This window comes from Electrona antarctica (assembly GCF_951216825.1).
Source record: "Electrona antarctica genome assembly, chromosome: 17".
Classification (NCBI taxonomy): Eukaryota; Metazoa; Chordata; class Actinopteri; order Myctophiformes; family Myctophidae; genus Electrona; species Electrona antarctica.
The window spans coordinates 11446126-11462442 of record NC_136798.1 but is presented as its reverse complement, the minus strand read 5'-3'; the positions used below and the strand labels follow the sequence as shown (position 1 = coordinate 11462442).

Below are 16317 nucleotides of genomic sequence, written 5' to 3'. Positions count from 1 at the left end.
AAGAAGATACAGTTCTAATATTGTTGTCTCCACCAGGCCGAAGGCATGGGGAGAGAGTATGTTTTGCACTCCGTCCGTGTGTCCGTCCTTCCGTCCTTCCGTGAACAGCTAATCTCCGGCACCGTTAACCCGGTCGATGCCAAACTTTGCACACACACTCCCTGGATGCCAACGATGAACCTCTGCCCCACATTTTCCAGAACGGCCTGTTATAGCGCCACCATGAGGCAGCTTTTCACATTTATTTTTACCTAAAACTGCACCGATCTGCGTGAAACGTTGCATGCACACTCCCTAGAGGCCAAGGACAAACCTTTTACCTGCATTTTCCGCATCTGCCTTTTATAGCGCCACCAGGAGGCCGACTTTTGTCAAACACATTTTTTGATATTACTCCTCCAGATTCTGTCCAAAAATCTCACAAATAGTTACACAGTATCTCTATGGTCATGTGCTCAAGTCGGATCTGTCTGATATTTCATATTCCATCCTAATTGCCTATAATTGGCTTTCACAGTTTGCAAGATTGCCCCGTTTTGAACAATAGCCTCAAATCATGAACGCAGCATGCAATTTACGTGAAATCTTTCACACATTTTCTTACTAGGCTGAGGAATATATCGCACCCTTTTCACATTGGCCTGTTATAGCGCCACCAACAGGTTGATTTTTGCAAAACACATTTTTGGAACAAAATGCCTCAAATCGGTACACATGATCTCTGTAGTCATGTGATCAAGACGAGTCTGTTGGATTTCTCAGATTGTACACTGATTGGCTAAGATTGCCTTCCAAAGTTTTCAGGAGTGGCCCGTTTTGTACAAAATGCTGCACATGTCCTGCTCATCCAGAATTCTATCCTCAGAGATGCTATGAGTGATCTGGCTCTGCATTTCCTCAACAAAATGAAGGAAAAAAAATCCTCCTAAACATTTTGCCAAACATCACACACACTCCTATCCTCCTGGTGGAGACCTGTGCCCGGAAGGGCACTTTTTCTAGTTTCTTCTGTCCATCCGCCCGTCCGCCCATATATATATATATATATATATATATATATATATAGGCTATATATAATATTACCAGTAAGACACCCTGAGGGCTTATCCGCCTGGGTGACGGAAGACTGCTGGGCGAGCGAGCTCTGGTGCTTTGGCATGGGGGTCAGATCAACATATGGAATTAATTCTGTACTGGCCATATATGGAGCGTGTCTTGAGTGTACAGGGTTTGATGAGGTTAGATCAACATATGGTATGTCAGAACAGGTCAGCTCCATATATGGAGATCTAAGGGTGGCAGGGGGGGGCAGTGTCTTGAGTGTACAGGGTTTGATGAGGGCCCAGGTAGGGCCGGGCCTTAATTCATTTTTGATAGTTTTCTTCAAAAGGTTTCGGGCCTGTCTAGTTTTCGCCGGCTGCCGGGCACGGCTGCATTAATAACTTTGGGGCAGGCCCGTCTAGAGTTTGAATCAGAGGCGTATCTACAATAAGGCGAGGGCAGGCGTCCGCCTGTCCAAATCCATTTCTGGCCTGGCCAAAATCCATACAATGAGAAAAAAAGAGGACAAAAACAAGACCTGAGAACTAATAAAGCAAAGTTCTTTGTTTACCCAGGGTGAATGGACTAAGCTTGAGATGCTTGTTTACAGCCAGACCCTGCTCATAAAACATTTCATGGTAGGGGTTCAATGCCTTGCTCAAGGGCACTTCAGCGGTGGTAATTTTGACGTGCCGGTCCGGGGATTCGAACTGGTGACCTTCCGATAACAAGACCGCTCCGCAAACCGTTCGGCCACTGCTGCCCCCCAATAGTGGAGAGCTGATTGGCCGTTGCGGTAGAGCGCAACCCTCAATCACCCATTGGAATGTAAATGCATGCCTTTCAGCTTTTGTATCCTACTCGTCTGGCAGGTATATCTCTTTGAAAACCTTTAGTGCTCCGATTGTGCGCGGGGAGACGACAATTAACACATAATGCCTGCCAAAAACGTAATTCCTGGATACGCCACTGGTTTGAATGGACAGGTATCAGTCAAAAGGGAGACATCGAAGAGGAAGGACGGGTGGGGAAGGATGGAATGTCAGAACAGGGTTTGAGGTCAGATGTAGAGTTGTTGGCTGACTCCATATATGCAGATCTAGGTGATGATCCAGTCTTCTCCATGAATGGCTATCCAGGGTTTGATGAGGTCAGTGTCGTGATCTTCATATACTGTATGGAGACGGCCATATATGGAGGATATATATAAAACATGTAAAAGTTACATGCTGCCTTGTATATATATATATATATATATATATATATATATAATATATATATATATATTATTATTTTATATATATATATATGAAGTGTGGGTCATGACCGAAAGAATAAGGTCGCGAATACAAGCGGCCGAAATTAGTTTTCTTCGACGGGTGGCTGGCATCTCCCTTAGAGATAGGGTGAGAAGTTCAGTCACACGAGAGAGACTCGGAGTAGAACCGCTGCTCCTTCCCCTGGAAAGGAGTCAGCTGAGGTGGTTCGGGCATCTGGTTAGGATGCCTCTCGGGCGCCTCCCTAGGGAGGTCCTTGCACGTCCCACTGGGAGGATACCCCGGGGCAGACCAAGGCGCAGTTGGAGGAAATACATTGACTCACTGGCCTTGGAACGTCTCGGAATCCCCCAGGAGGAAGTCACTAATGTTGCTCTGGAGAGTCTGGAGCACTCTGGTGGAGCTGTTGCCCCCGCGACCCGACTACGGATAAGCGGTTGAAGATGGATATATATATATATATATATATATATATATATATATATATATATATATATGTATGTATGTATGTATGTATGTATGTATACGTATATATATATATATATAATATCAATTATATAGTTATTCGTTTCTATTATGTTTAAGTTGATACTGTATATCAAAGTTGAACTTGCTGCAGCGATGTTGTTGACTTTGATGGGGAGCAGTACACTAACCTCGCGTCAGGCATTCCACGAGTGGCCACCAACTTGCCTTGCCTCTCTCTCTCTCCACTCCAGTGCATGACAGGTCATGTCATGAGAATGTGGGCTGCATTCAGCAATAATGCTATTTATAGTGGTAGTTAGCAACAACACCTATAGGCAAGCTATAATTGAGTCTTCTTCGCATAAGTGCCAAAACACCTGCCTTCCTGGTATAATCTAGAATTTGAATGAATGGAACTAGCCTCCTGTGTTCTACATAATGGGGTTTTTACTTTAAATATCTGGTGAGTATATATTATAACTCACTACACTACACTACACTGCTTCTGTCAGCCGGGCTAACAAATGTAGCTAGAATTAGCCTAGTGCTCCCTGTCTGGCAAGGCAGTACTCCTTCGCAAGTTCGCCTTATTACTTGTTATGAAATTCAATTTACAAATTCCACACAGACGATCTTTAGAGATGTGTCTGAAAACCCGTCACGTTTGCCAGTAAATGTTTAGATACCAGGACAATTTATTTACGTTAACAACCAACTGACCACTGCTGCCTTTCCCACATGATGCGTTAAAACATGAAATTAGAGCATTTCAAATGAAGATGATGATTATTATTATTTTTCCAGTCTTATTTAGCCATCTGTTTGAAATTTAATTTCACCTATGACTTGCAGGGTCACGCATGTCCTTAGTCCTTACTGAATGTAATAATAATTTGACTATACTAGCATGTTAGCTCACTGAGTTCTGCCCGGGATGTTCCACAGGCCGATGGCTATCCTGCGGGTTTCCTCATTTTGAGTCCGCCAGGAGGCTAACCAGTTTGGGCCTGAGCAGCGGCTCTGACCACCCAGCCAACCTTACTGAAGAGTGAACAACATCGCCACCTTGTGACCAACATTCAACATGTCAGGTCGGTTATAGTAAACAAACAACTGAATAACCATTATCACTGCCATCATGCACCTGTCACTCACCACCACATATACAGTAGATAGATGATGATAATTTATTACTTACATGTATTTTGCCTAATCAAAATACACAATAACTCATTCACCCAGCGGATGGCTGCTCGGATGGTTATGATGAGCGGATTGAGCGCTCGGGGTGGGGTATTTGAGGGTTAAGTGTCTTGTTCAGGGACGCTTGGACACATAGTCCGAGGTCGGGAGGCGGACCTGTGACCCTCTGAACCCAGTCCGCCTCTCTACCCACTAAGCTACGGCCGCCCTAAATATTATATAAGAGGGCAGCATACTGTACATACATGTGTTTAAAGCTTTTCCGCCAACATTTTTGGGTTTGTTTGTGTGAGAGGTAATGCATGCACATTATCTGCTTTTGTTTGTGTGTTGGGTCAACGACAACATATACAGAAAATGAAATCATTGTCCAGATGTTTTGTCTGCGTTGGCGTCCATTGGTTACTGAACTCCTTGAACCATCAGCCAAGTGGCTGCGTGGCTGCCACTCAATCCCCTTTAGGCATTTGCCCGCTCTGCTTCTCTCGTGCCCCCCTCTCTCCTTCTCCCAGCAAGAGGGAGGGTGGATAGTGAGGTCCATTGTGTTAGTGAGATGTTTATTAATGAGCAAGAGGGACAGAGAGAGCAGAGCTGCTATAGAAGGAGTAGTAATCGCTAATCTCTTAGTTAATGCAGCTCACTCAGCCTTCGGAGTTGGTCTTCAGCAGAGGCAGCAGAGTTTGTGTCTGACTTTTTTTGCGTGTGTGAGTTTTCTTTTCCTCCGGCACGCAAGTTTGACTTTCGCTGGACAGAAAGAGGAGGAGCATGTGTGTATTTGTAGTTGTGTAGAGTGTTGTGTTGCAGCCAAACTGTATCGTGCAGTATGTACTGTATGCAAGTGAGAGAGGTGCAGAGTGGGTCATTTGTAATGCATTTGTGAAATTGCATCTGTCCGACTGGCAGAAGATCTTGTCAGTCTCACTTCTTAATGGGCTTTCTTGTCTGCAGAAGTGCAGCCATATGGAGGTCTAACTTGAATTACTTTATGATAATAGAATAGAATAGAATAGAATTTGTGTTTTTCTAGTCTTATTAGAAAAACACTAGTAATAACAATCGTGTGAGAAACTTTCTGTATGAGAGGGTTTGTGTATGTTTGAGAGAGTGTGTGTGCCTGCCATGCCCCTGCCTGCGCCTGACATCCCAGCCTCTCGCCGCCTGGCACTGGACTGTCGTACCCTCCTAGATCATCGTGTTGGCAAGGGTAGGTTCCATCGCTGCTGACTCACTGATGTTTCTTGCTAGCTGTCTCTCTCTCTCTCTGTGTGTGTATGGTTCTGATCCATATGAACAGAGAAGAATGTTTAATTCTGAACATTTATTCCTCTCTTATTTCAGATGTAAGAATATCTAATAGATGGCTTGTAAGTGGAATTGAGCTTTGGGTGTTCAATCTGTTCGTATTTCACTGAAGTTCTTGTGTGCTTTCAAACTGCCTTGTCTCCATTAAATGCATTTAGCTTGTCCCAAGGCCAATGGAGTTGTGATTTAAAAGCGTCTGTAGCCTAACAGTTCAAATCATCTGGGTCACTGGTGTGACAAACTTGTTTTAATTATGTGTTGGTTTTTTTCTCCTGTTGAGTGAACACACAATTTACAATTTACAATTTAGGCATTTAGCAGGCGCTTAATCCAGAGCGATTTACATTAAGCAATAACAAAAAGCATGGCATACATCACATATATAAAAAGTAGTTATCATGAATCATGCGTAAACTAAGAACGTAACAGTGGAGTATCTATGTAAACTATACATACTATATAATATATTATACATGTGTACTATAAAGTGCTATGACTACATGAAGTAGAATTCTAGAGCTGTCTACGTAACAAGCTATAAGTCTGTTTAAAATACTATCTAAGTCTACATAATGTGCTATCTAAGGGGCTAGGCTAGGGCAAGTGCTACGGGCCATGGTGGAGTCTGAAGAGGTGGGTTTTCAGACTACGGCGGAAGTTTGGGAGTGAGGCTGCAGTTCTGACTGCGATGGGAAGTGCATTCCATAGTTTTGGAGCCAGAAGGGAGAAGAGAAGAGAACGCACGCACGCACGCACGCACGCACGCACGCACGCACGCACGCACGCACGCACGCACGCAGTATAAAACGTATGTACACATACTTACATAAGGTGCATGGTTAGAAGAACTGAAGAAGCAGTAAAAATGGCAGCAGATGTAATGGATACATACAGGGGTGTATCTATATAATTGCAGCAGATATAGAACATATACCTTTGTGCATATAGTCTGTAGCAGATGAGACATCATTTGGCAGCATAGCAGTCATGTCCATGTAAACATTAGATGGTTAGATAGTTAGATAGTTCAAGTATAGCCACAGTAGAGCGCCCAAGGCCGTCTGCACCGCCTCTGTAGGGCTTTCTGTTCGAGGGTGGTACAGTTCCCATTCCCATACCAGGCGGTTGCGCAACCCAACACAATGCTCTCAATGATGCCTGGAGACAGTACTGCTGCTGAGCCTTTTTCATCACATTAGTGGTGGGTGTATCCCATTAAGATCATCAGTGACAGTGATGTGTACGGTATGCCCAAATCGCTGACTCTTTCCACTGCAACGCGGGGAAGAATCTAGGCCTGATGGCTATTGTTTTGGTACAGCCTGTCTTGTTATTGTTCAGTCTGTGAGGATAGGGGCGTGACATTATATGGCACCATGATAGAATACCGCAGGGCTCCATGATCCCCATGATTTGTGCAGATATTAATTAAACATTAGAGATGGTTTCTTAATCTGTGAAAATTCAGCGGACGTCTTACGTAGAATAGCGGAAAGAATGTAGTGTGGGTGAAAGGGAGCCAGAGTTGAGGAATTTGAGATGGCCATGTGATTTTTAAAACAGTTTGGTACTGTTAAAATGAACAGAAAAGAGTTGCCTGAAAAGAGTTGCCTTCAACAGCAATGGCACACAATGGCCTATTAGTGAATGAATAGGCTACCGTTTGTTTGCTGAGACTGTGTGTACCAGACTGCAGCCTAGAGACCAGCAGTAGTAGCTCTGTTTCAGAATGATATTGCATTTAGCTAGGCTGTCTAAGAACAAGTTTCATGTCATGAAGTAGCCTAACCTCTGATGAAGCTGAGAGGCTATGGCTCATTGAAAAACCTAGTTTGATGCTGGCATCTAATACAACACACATTTTCTATGAATGTTTCTTACAATCTTTCTCAAACAGATCGATACACTGTTGGGTGGGCGCCAGAGCATGTGAGCGGAGCTGAGCAGGGGGAAATGCCGCTTCAGGGGGCTGTTGTCACACTCGATATGTGCTCATGTTGACCCCCCCAAACCCCCCCACGCACGCGCACGCTATGACACTCACCTTGATTTACACACGGCTCAGTCTGCGCTCCGCTCAGCAGGCCAAAAAAACAAAACTGGTATTGCTGTGTGTCTGAAACACTTATTTTGGCACAAAAGCGTCCCCATCAGTGTAGAGAGCGTAGAGGGACAGCATCCCCCCATCAGTGTAGAGAGCGTAGAGGGACAGCATCACCCCATCAGTGTAGAGAGCGTAGAGGGACAGCATCACCCCATCAGTGTAGAGAGCGTAGAGGGACATCAGTGTAGAGAGCGTAGAGGGACAGCATCCCCATCAGTGTAGAGAGCGTAGAGGGACAGCATCACCCCATCAGTGTAGAGAGCGTAGAGGGACAGCATCCCCATCAGTGTAGAGAGCGTAGAGGGACAGCATCACCCCATCAGTGTAGAGAGCATAGAGGGACAGCAACTAGCATCAGTGTAGAGAGCGTAGAGGGACAGCAACCCATCAGTGTAGAGAGCGTAGAGGGACAGCAACCCCCCATCAGTGTAGAGAGCGTAGAGGGACAGCAACTAGCATCAGTGTAGAGAGCGTAGAGGGACAGCATCACCCCATCAGTGTAGAGAGCGTAGAGGGACAGCAACCCATCAGTGTAGAGAGCGTAGAGGGACAGCATCCCCATCAGTGTAGAGAGCGTAGAGGGACAGCAACCCATCAGTGTAGAGAGCGTAGAGGGACAGCATCACCCCATCAGTGTAGAGAGCGTAGAGGGACAGCAACCCCATCAGTGTAGAGAGCGTAGAGGGACAGCATCACCCCATCAGTGTAGAGAGCGTAGAGGGACAGCAACTAGCAAAACACACCATCCAAGGTTGCTTCTTTTGTAGGCAATCTTTTTTATTAAGACAGATGATGGGTTAATGATTGAATGACCAGGGTTCGAGAGAGTGGCAGGGATTCCACTCACATAGTGAGTGTGGTTCAGCCAAAACCCGTCACTTGTGTTTCAAATCGTATCCTTTGATTGGCTGGTGACTGAGCTTATATACCTACCTTTCAAAAGCTACAGCTCTGGCCTATGGCCTCTGTACTCTTGTTTATTGATAAGGTCAGATAAAGAGCTGCAACAACAGTGGCTACTGTAAAGTACTGTTTTAGGATAGTGCTAGACGCATCTGAGCAAACAGTATCTTTAGTAAGAGCAGTGCTTTTAAGCCAAGATGCAAATCTCGCAAAGATTCCACGGTTGTAGGGCAAGAGAGAAATATATTTATATTCACGTTCATTTAAATGTTCACGTCGAAGAATTACTTTGACACCATCACCTGTAGTCCCTACACTGCCAGTGCCAACCCATACAGTTGGTCATGTGGGAGGGTGTAGAGTAGACAACCGTGTGTCCCCTCTGACAACACACATGAAGTTGCTAGCCACTTCTTTTCACCTGATGGTGACGACTGCTTCACCGGGAGGACATAATTCATGCAGAGAAACACGCTATTCCTTTCAGTTCTAGTGCACCCTGCTAAACAGAACAGACGCCCTGCCCAACCTGTAAGAGTTACTCCTGCCCAGCTCCCCAGAGTCCCGACTCCCCACCCACGGACGTGGCCAATTGTGTTCGTTAGAGCGCCTTGCCAAGCTGGTGGCACTGCGGAGGATTTGAGCCGCAGCCGCTGATGGACAGTACATGGATAGATTCATGATTATGCTGCTGCTTCTGTGCAACTACATTTTATTTGTATAGACAGAATATTAATATTCCTTAATTATTATAGTTTCCTCTGTAATTGAATAAAAAAAAATTCAACACCTGGACTACACAAAATTACAATGTTTGTTTGTACTGTAGTCATGGTAAATGTCCTTGCTGTGGTGGTGCATCAGCTAAAGGAATACAGAGCAAACACTGATCAGACCATACATAAAACTGAGTTATACTTGTGCATCATGTCCTGCACTATAAATAGCTGATCTAAAAGCTGTGTGACTACAGTATGTGACACATTGCGAGCTTGTAGATCTGATATTGTTGATGCGTGACTGTGGCGCAGAACCAAGTATAAATCAGGGCAGGGGGTAAACTTGTAAAGCCAGAGAAATAAGGATGATTAATAGGAGGGAATGGGGGCGGTGGTGAAAGGATGGATAGAGAAACACGAGAGGCATGGAAAGACCGAGGAGGGAAAGTGTGATGCAGGAAGGGGGCGGGGTGATGGAGAGATGGAGAGAGGAAGATTGCGTGGGTGGGTGGGAGGGAGGGTTTGTCCCTCTCTACCACTCCGGTGCACGGGTTCTCTCCCCCCTCTGCCTTTTGATCGGTGGGAGGATTTTGCGCGCCTGCCTGCATCTCTGTGTGAAACCAGCGCTAACAATCTTGAGAAGCGAACGCTGTTCTGTTGCAGAACGCACACGGGGGAGAAGAAGCCAAGGTCATCGCATCACACTTTGCGCGTCCTTGCCTCCGCGCGCGCATGTGTGTATTTACGTAGCTCACCGCGTCAAGCCAGCCTCTGCACCAATCACGGCATGTGTTTGCGTGGCTTTTAGCTTGCACATGTGCAGGCTTTCAAAGCGAGGGTAGGCAGTGTGTGTTTGAGAATTCTCCAGTGCCCCTCTTGGATCAGTGGTGCATGCATCTGTATGAGAGTGTCTTCATCAGTGAGGCTGCAGGCGTCACTCTTTAGTCAGACAATTCAACACCAGAACTGATGTATGGTAAGAATGACAATTATTTCACTCTGTGTGGGTGTGCCTGTAGTATATACGTATGTGTCTAGTTGGTTGGTAATGTGTAAGTAATGTGAAGCATCTACTGTAGAGCCAGTTTCCCTACATTCTATAGATGGTTTTGCGTTGTCTTAATCTAACGTCTCTCTCTCTCTCATGTTGGCACACATTGTGACTTGGTCTCTCATGAGGAGATTACCGCTCTGCTGAATTACGGTGTTACGAAGAGCCGGCTTTTATTTTGGACATGTTTATTTTCGTTAATGGTGGATGGCTTAATTTAGGTACCCTCTTTTTTTACTTGCTCAAATGACTGTTTAGCGCTTGCTTGAATGTCAGCGTGTTTGTGCATGGTGTGCTCCACTCAGACTGGGTGTTATGGTACATGTGTGATAGTGACGCTCAGTGCTGTTCTTGAAAGCATATACAGTAACTCTTGTGTTTTCATACAACCTTCAGTGATATGCAGGATTCAAGCAGTGCTACAATTTCAGCTGCATGTATTTGCGTATGTTTTGATGAAGGAGCCCATAATTATTATTGTATGCAATAAAATATTATTGCATATTTGATGCTCTCTCCTTGGAAGTGGAGGTGGGTAATGGGTATTGGCATATACACTTCTGAGTTTGTTTACTGCACTCCATGGTCAAGAATATTGAAAAGGGGTTCTGAGTCACAGAATAGGCATTTGTCAACAGCTTGTTAATTGAATAGCTCTGATAATACAAAAGTTAGCCTGTGAGCTATGTTCATACTTAGTACTTAGTAGTGACTCAACATGCGTATACTGCATGTTGCCAGAGGAAGTTCAGTCATGCTTTCCACTGCAATTTAGCTATGGTTATGGTCTCCTTCACACCCATTCTATGGTTATGGTCTCCTTCACACCCATTCTGGGCGCCTGCCTGGCAGTGATTCATAGCACATCGGATCGGCCTTGCATCACGTTGGAGATTTGTTGACAGGTGTGGGACTATATATCAGTGAGAGTGTGGTACTCGCCACCCACGCTGGATCTAAACAGACATGTGTTTTGGATCCCACGCGCGGTCTATAGATGTGGGAATAATGTAGACATTCTCGTCATACCCACTTGTACCCTCACTAAGTGTATATGTCTATGTTTGGCTGTGATTCCATGCGAACAAGACAGATGGAGTGCATTCATGGCACCTTTATGCAATGTAGCTTCTTGGTATTCCTTTGCACACCACAGTGACCGACAGGACATTTATATCAGTTGGTTTCATTGCCTGTCATTCTAGCTCAAATGACTCAAATGGCCTCCTCCTCACTCTTACAGTGACAGTCATGTGTGAATCACACTGGGTCTTTTTTCGTGTGTGTGTGTGTGTGTGTGTGTGTGTGTGTGTGTGTGTGTGTGTGTGTGTGTGTGTGTGTGTGTGTGTGTGTGTGTGTGTGTGTGTGTGTGTGTGTGTGTGTGTGTGTGTGTGTGTGTGTGTGTGTGTGTGTGTGTGTGTGTGTGTGTGTGTGTGTGTGTGTGTGTGTGTGTGTGTGTGTGTGTGACGTGTGTGTGTGTGTGTGTGTGACGTGTGTGTGTGTTCGTATAGGTGGGCTGTTCTAATGGGGTGTGTGTGTGTGTGGTTATGTCTCTGAGCTGATTGCTTGCTGAATTACAGTGTTATGTGGCTATTCCACTGGTATGGCTATTTTTAGTGTGAGCTCACCTACCCAGCAATACAAGAACCCATCTGTAGGTAGGTCTCTCTCTCTCTCTCTCTCTCTCTCTCTCTCTCTCTCTGTAGTAGTCTTGTACTGGAAATATACTGTAACGACCCCTGGGGATCCCTGGAACCCACTTTGAGCTAACACATACAATGTGTTTAATAATGTCGCCCTCTCTCCGCACTCTCTCCACACTACTACTAACACATAATGTCGTTGTGGGGTGTCTAGGCTGTAATTATTCACATTTGTCTGCCACATGTCTGTGTGTAAGCATTGGCAACAGAACAGCTTTGGGACAGCAGGTGCAGATATGACACAGCGAGGGATATGTCCCGGGCTGGTGCGTCATTCATTCTCTAGGTCTTCCATTTTACTGTCTTCCTCTGCCATTCTCCTTCCTCTGCTGTTCGTCCGTGTCACTCAGCCTAATGTGGAAAGTTTAAGCAGGGTACCTGGGGGAACTGGAGAATGTAATCTGTTAATGCACCTGTGTTGTTATAGGGCTAAAAATAGTTTTGTCATTAGCTGTGTGGTGATTGGTTGAGGGCTGGGCTGGACCCCATGTACATATTGGTTGCGATACACACGCACGCACGCACGCACGCACGCACGAACACAGCAATTATACAGACAGAAAAGGGTTACAAAAAAGGTCACTGGCTCCCAGCAGCATGCAGGACGCAGCAATCTCTTAAGAGCAAACTCTGCGGGAGCCAAACCAAAGTGTAAGATCGGGAAATAATTTATAGCCATTCTCCAATGCATTCATTTGATGCTTGTTGCATCAAATGTGTGATTGATTATAAACCGTTTGATATTTCTTGCGTCAAATGGATGATTATATAACTTAACTATCAGGACAGATACATTTTAACTGTAGCCTTTTAGAAATATTTGCAATTGCACTGTGAATTTTATTGCGCATGAAAAGACGTGTTGGCACTGCGGGCATTGCGACCGACTCGTTCAGTGGTCTTTGATTGATTGAATACTTTATTGGCAGAAATGTAAACAATCCAGAGTACAGTCAAACACTTAGTCCAAAAGGATATCACCAAAATAAGTCCTTGCTGTCTTGTTTCCATTCAGGTCCTGGGTATTCAATTCATAATCATCATATAAAGTAATATACCCCAATGAAATTGCTGTAGAAAATGGTAAATGGTGCATTTATATAGCGCCTTTATCCAAGGCGCTTTACATTCACCCATTCACACACACATTCATAAACTGATGGCAGCGGAAACCATGCAAGGTACCAACCAGCACATCAGGAGCAATTAGGCGTTCAGTGTCTTGCTCAAGGACACTTCGACACTAACTCTGGGGGAGCCCGGGTTCGAACTGGCGACCTTGCGGTTACCATCCGGAAACTCTACCCCTGAGCCACCGCCGCCCTCGTTAATTGACCCAGCAATGCAAGGACTCGTTGACCCAGCAATGCAAGGAAGAATAATTTGATGATTGTTTGATTAGGATGATTCTAAGAGAATGTTTATTTGTATTTTGTAGACCGCACTTCTGCTCACGAGTAAAGACACTAAAAGAAGCTCCTCTCCTGTGATTCTTTTATCGGAGTCCATCCATAAGTGTACCAGCTCTACTCCAGTCATTTCCAGAGGCCCTAGTCCTCTATTTCAATTGCATTGCTGTGTAGTCGCCTGTCTGCTTGAGTTGCACCGAAACTGACACCTAAATTATCATTTTAAAGGAGCTCAATAAAGCATTAGTAAGTAGACACTAGCTCTACCTATCGTTCCCTACAATTTATTGTAACCCCCTCGTACTCGACGTTTCATTGTACAGTTCTTCAGTCTGAATGTCCTCACGTTCAGAGCATGATCTTATCACTGAACAGTGGCCTTCATTCATACTAGTTGTCACTTTACACTATTTTCCCAGACACAATTACTATTAATTAGGAGTTATTAACGAAATTACTTTTGAGTGACGTATAGACTTCAACCTACAGTGCATGGACCACACAGTAGGTCAGAATTGCCTCCTTCCTAACAAACTTAAAAAATGCAGAAGTGCACAATGGATTTTCTATAATTTAGTGTTTAATATCTGTTCTTTCTTGAAGAGGGTGAAGATCCTCTGTGTCCTCCTATGCAGAGGATGTTTTCTCCTTGATGCCGGTGACTCTAGTCTACACGATGCAGTACTCTTCTGTGACTCACTACACACACGGCACGACGTCTACCCCCCTATTCTGTCTTCTAGCTCTCTTTAGTTGTCCCAACCCCCGCCAGCCCCCCGCTTCGCCTCTGTGCACCTCCCTCCCCAGCTGGGGGGTGTTGGGCTGCTGTGTTGTCATTCATTTATCACTGAACCCTACAGCCGGGCTCTGGGCCAATACATAGAGTGTGTACCCCATGCAGAGGATGGGGGGTGATATGCATGTGTGTAGGGGGGGCTCATTATCATTTGAATCGATTGAGCTATGAATAGGCCCAGAGACTATCGGAGAGCAGGCGGAGCGCGTCGCTGTGGAGTTGAGCACGGGTAGAACTTTCGGGGAAATTGAGGCCTTGAGGCACACTTCGCCCTCTCCTCGTAGACACACATACACACCCTTTCACCCAAAGCTGTTTTAGTCTAAACAGCACAGATGGCTTGCTTTTCCCTCAGTTCAATGGCTTTTAAAGGGCATCGTTCGTCCTCCAACGTGAAGGCCACTGATGATGTATCAGGGGACAAGTGGAAAAGAGCGTCCTTTTAAAAAATAATACACATGACATACAAAGAACGGAAAGGGAAAAAAAGAAGACAAAACGCAACACAACAAGCAGCCAAAACGAAGCTAACATGACAACACCCCCCACCCTTCACCTCTGTGTGATTAAATCAATACTAGTGATTATGTCAATTGCGATGTATTTCAAAGACCATCCTTCTGATCTGTAACACATACAGTATATTTGCTCCAAAGGACAGTAGACTGTTAATGAATGGAGAAAGGGAAGGAAGGATGGGGAGGAAACGAGGAAGGCAGTCATGTCTTTGCAGCTTTAAGCTAACCTAGTTAATGTATAGACTTGACGTTTGTTGAAAAACAGTGTAGCTGTTTGTTCAGGCTCCCTTGTGGGGGTGTGCGTTTTGAAGGGTCAAGTTCGATTCATATACTTGGGATGTGAATCGTCGTGAGCTTGTACTGTATGGTCTGTTATTCTCCACGCACAACACCGTTGCGACGGAGCATACATTTTGATTTATTCTCTCTCTCTCTCTCTGGGACCCCCTATGACTCACCGCTGCTGAAGATCTTAGACCAATTAGATTCCAGCTCTCGGTCAGTACAGTAGCGGCATATCCTCACTGCAAACTCAAAGAGAGCCGTGTTTGTTAGTTGTTACATTGCTCTCCTCAGTGTGTGTGTGTGCTTCTTGGTATTCCTTTGCACACCACAGTGACAGACAGGACATTTATATCAGTTGGTTTCATTGCCTGTCATTCTAGCTCAAATGACTCAAATGGCCTCCTCCTCACTCTTACAGTGACAGTCATGTGTGAATCACACTGGGTCTTTTTTCATGTGTGTGTGTGTGTGTGTGTGTGTGTGTGTGTGTGTGTGTGTGTGTGTGTGTGTGTGTGTGTGTGTGTGTGTGTGTGTGTGTGTGTGTGTGTGTGTGTGTGTGTGTGTGTGTGTGTGTGTGTGTGTGTGTGTGTGTGTGTGTGTGTGTGTGTGTGTGTGTGTGTGTGTGTGTGTGGGGGGGGGGGGGGGGGACTGGGGCCTGAGTGAGAGTATGACTGAACACGTGTGTGTGGCTATATTTGTTATCTGAGCATTTTTCATTTGTGACTGACTGTCATTGCCACAGCAATTATTTTCTGTGTGTGACCTATCCTCTGACATCTTTATGTGGGATTCACCTTTTCTCAGCCTGGCCTTTCTGTGTTCTGTCTTCAGTGAACACCATCTTTCAGGAACAGCTTAGACTATGCCAGGGATTCACTACGACAGACAGATTCTTTCCAGAGTCTCTCAGCAGTGCTGTGGTGATGAATGTGCCTCCCCTCATTGTTCTTACTCTCGGATGCCTCTGTCCAGGCCTCCAGGGTGTCTGGATCGGCATGCAAATATCAATCCTCTTTAGTACTGTGCTCCTTAGTCAACGAGGGGCTCAGAATTCAAGGTGTTCTTCCACAGCTGCTTTTTGTCCTTTATCATGCCATCTAAAAGTTTGCTCCCACTCTATTGTTTCCATCACATTTAGTGCTAATCCTATGATCAACATTCCATGGATTTTGACTCTTTCTCTGTCTCTCTCTGCACCCCCCCCCCCCAACCCTCTGGTAATTCTTCCCACAGGGGTGTGTGGATGTTGTGGGGCGCTGAGGCCTCGGTACAAGAGGCTGGTAGACAACATCTTTCCAGAGGACCCCGAGGTGAGCATTTCAATTAACACTTGCTCTTCAGAGTGATTTTCCCCACACCATGTTACTGAGGGAGCTTCTCCACAAAAGTGATTCCCCCACCCCCCCTCCCCCTCTCTCTCTCTGATATGCACGCACGCACGCACGCACACACAGGAAACCCTTTACTGCTTACAGATAAAAAGAAAAAACATTATTCACTTAAACAAGGTGCTTGCTGTTAGGAGGCGAGGAGGAGAA

At 45.3% G+C, this 16317-nt stretch overlaps 1 protein-coding gene across 3 annotated transcripts in view; it reads left to right on the top strand.

The window, feature by feature from the left end:
• The first annotated feature begins 2973 nt into the window (after positions 1-2973).
• LOC306940345 (protein EFR3 homolog B) overlaps positions 2974-16317 on the top strand; it is a 47185-nt gene continuing 33841 nt past the window's right edge. For 2 of the 3 annotated variants that reach the window (XR_013792003.1, XM_079525365.1), the window contains exons 1-3: positions 2974-3249; positions 3732-3877; positions 16013-16089. Coding sequence is in view for 2 of the 3 variants with exons in the window: in XM_079525365.1 (XP_079381491.1) it covers positions 3871-3877; positions 16013-16089 (84 nt within the window). In the remaining variant the exon portion in view is untranslated. Of the gene's footprint in view, positions 3250-3731; positions 3878-9874; positions 9994-16012; positions 16090-16317 lie in introns of those variants that run through there. The other variant, XM_079525366.1, reaches the window with a different exon arrangement.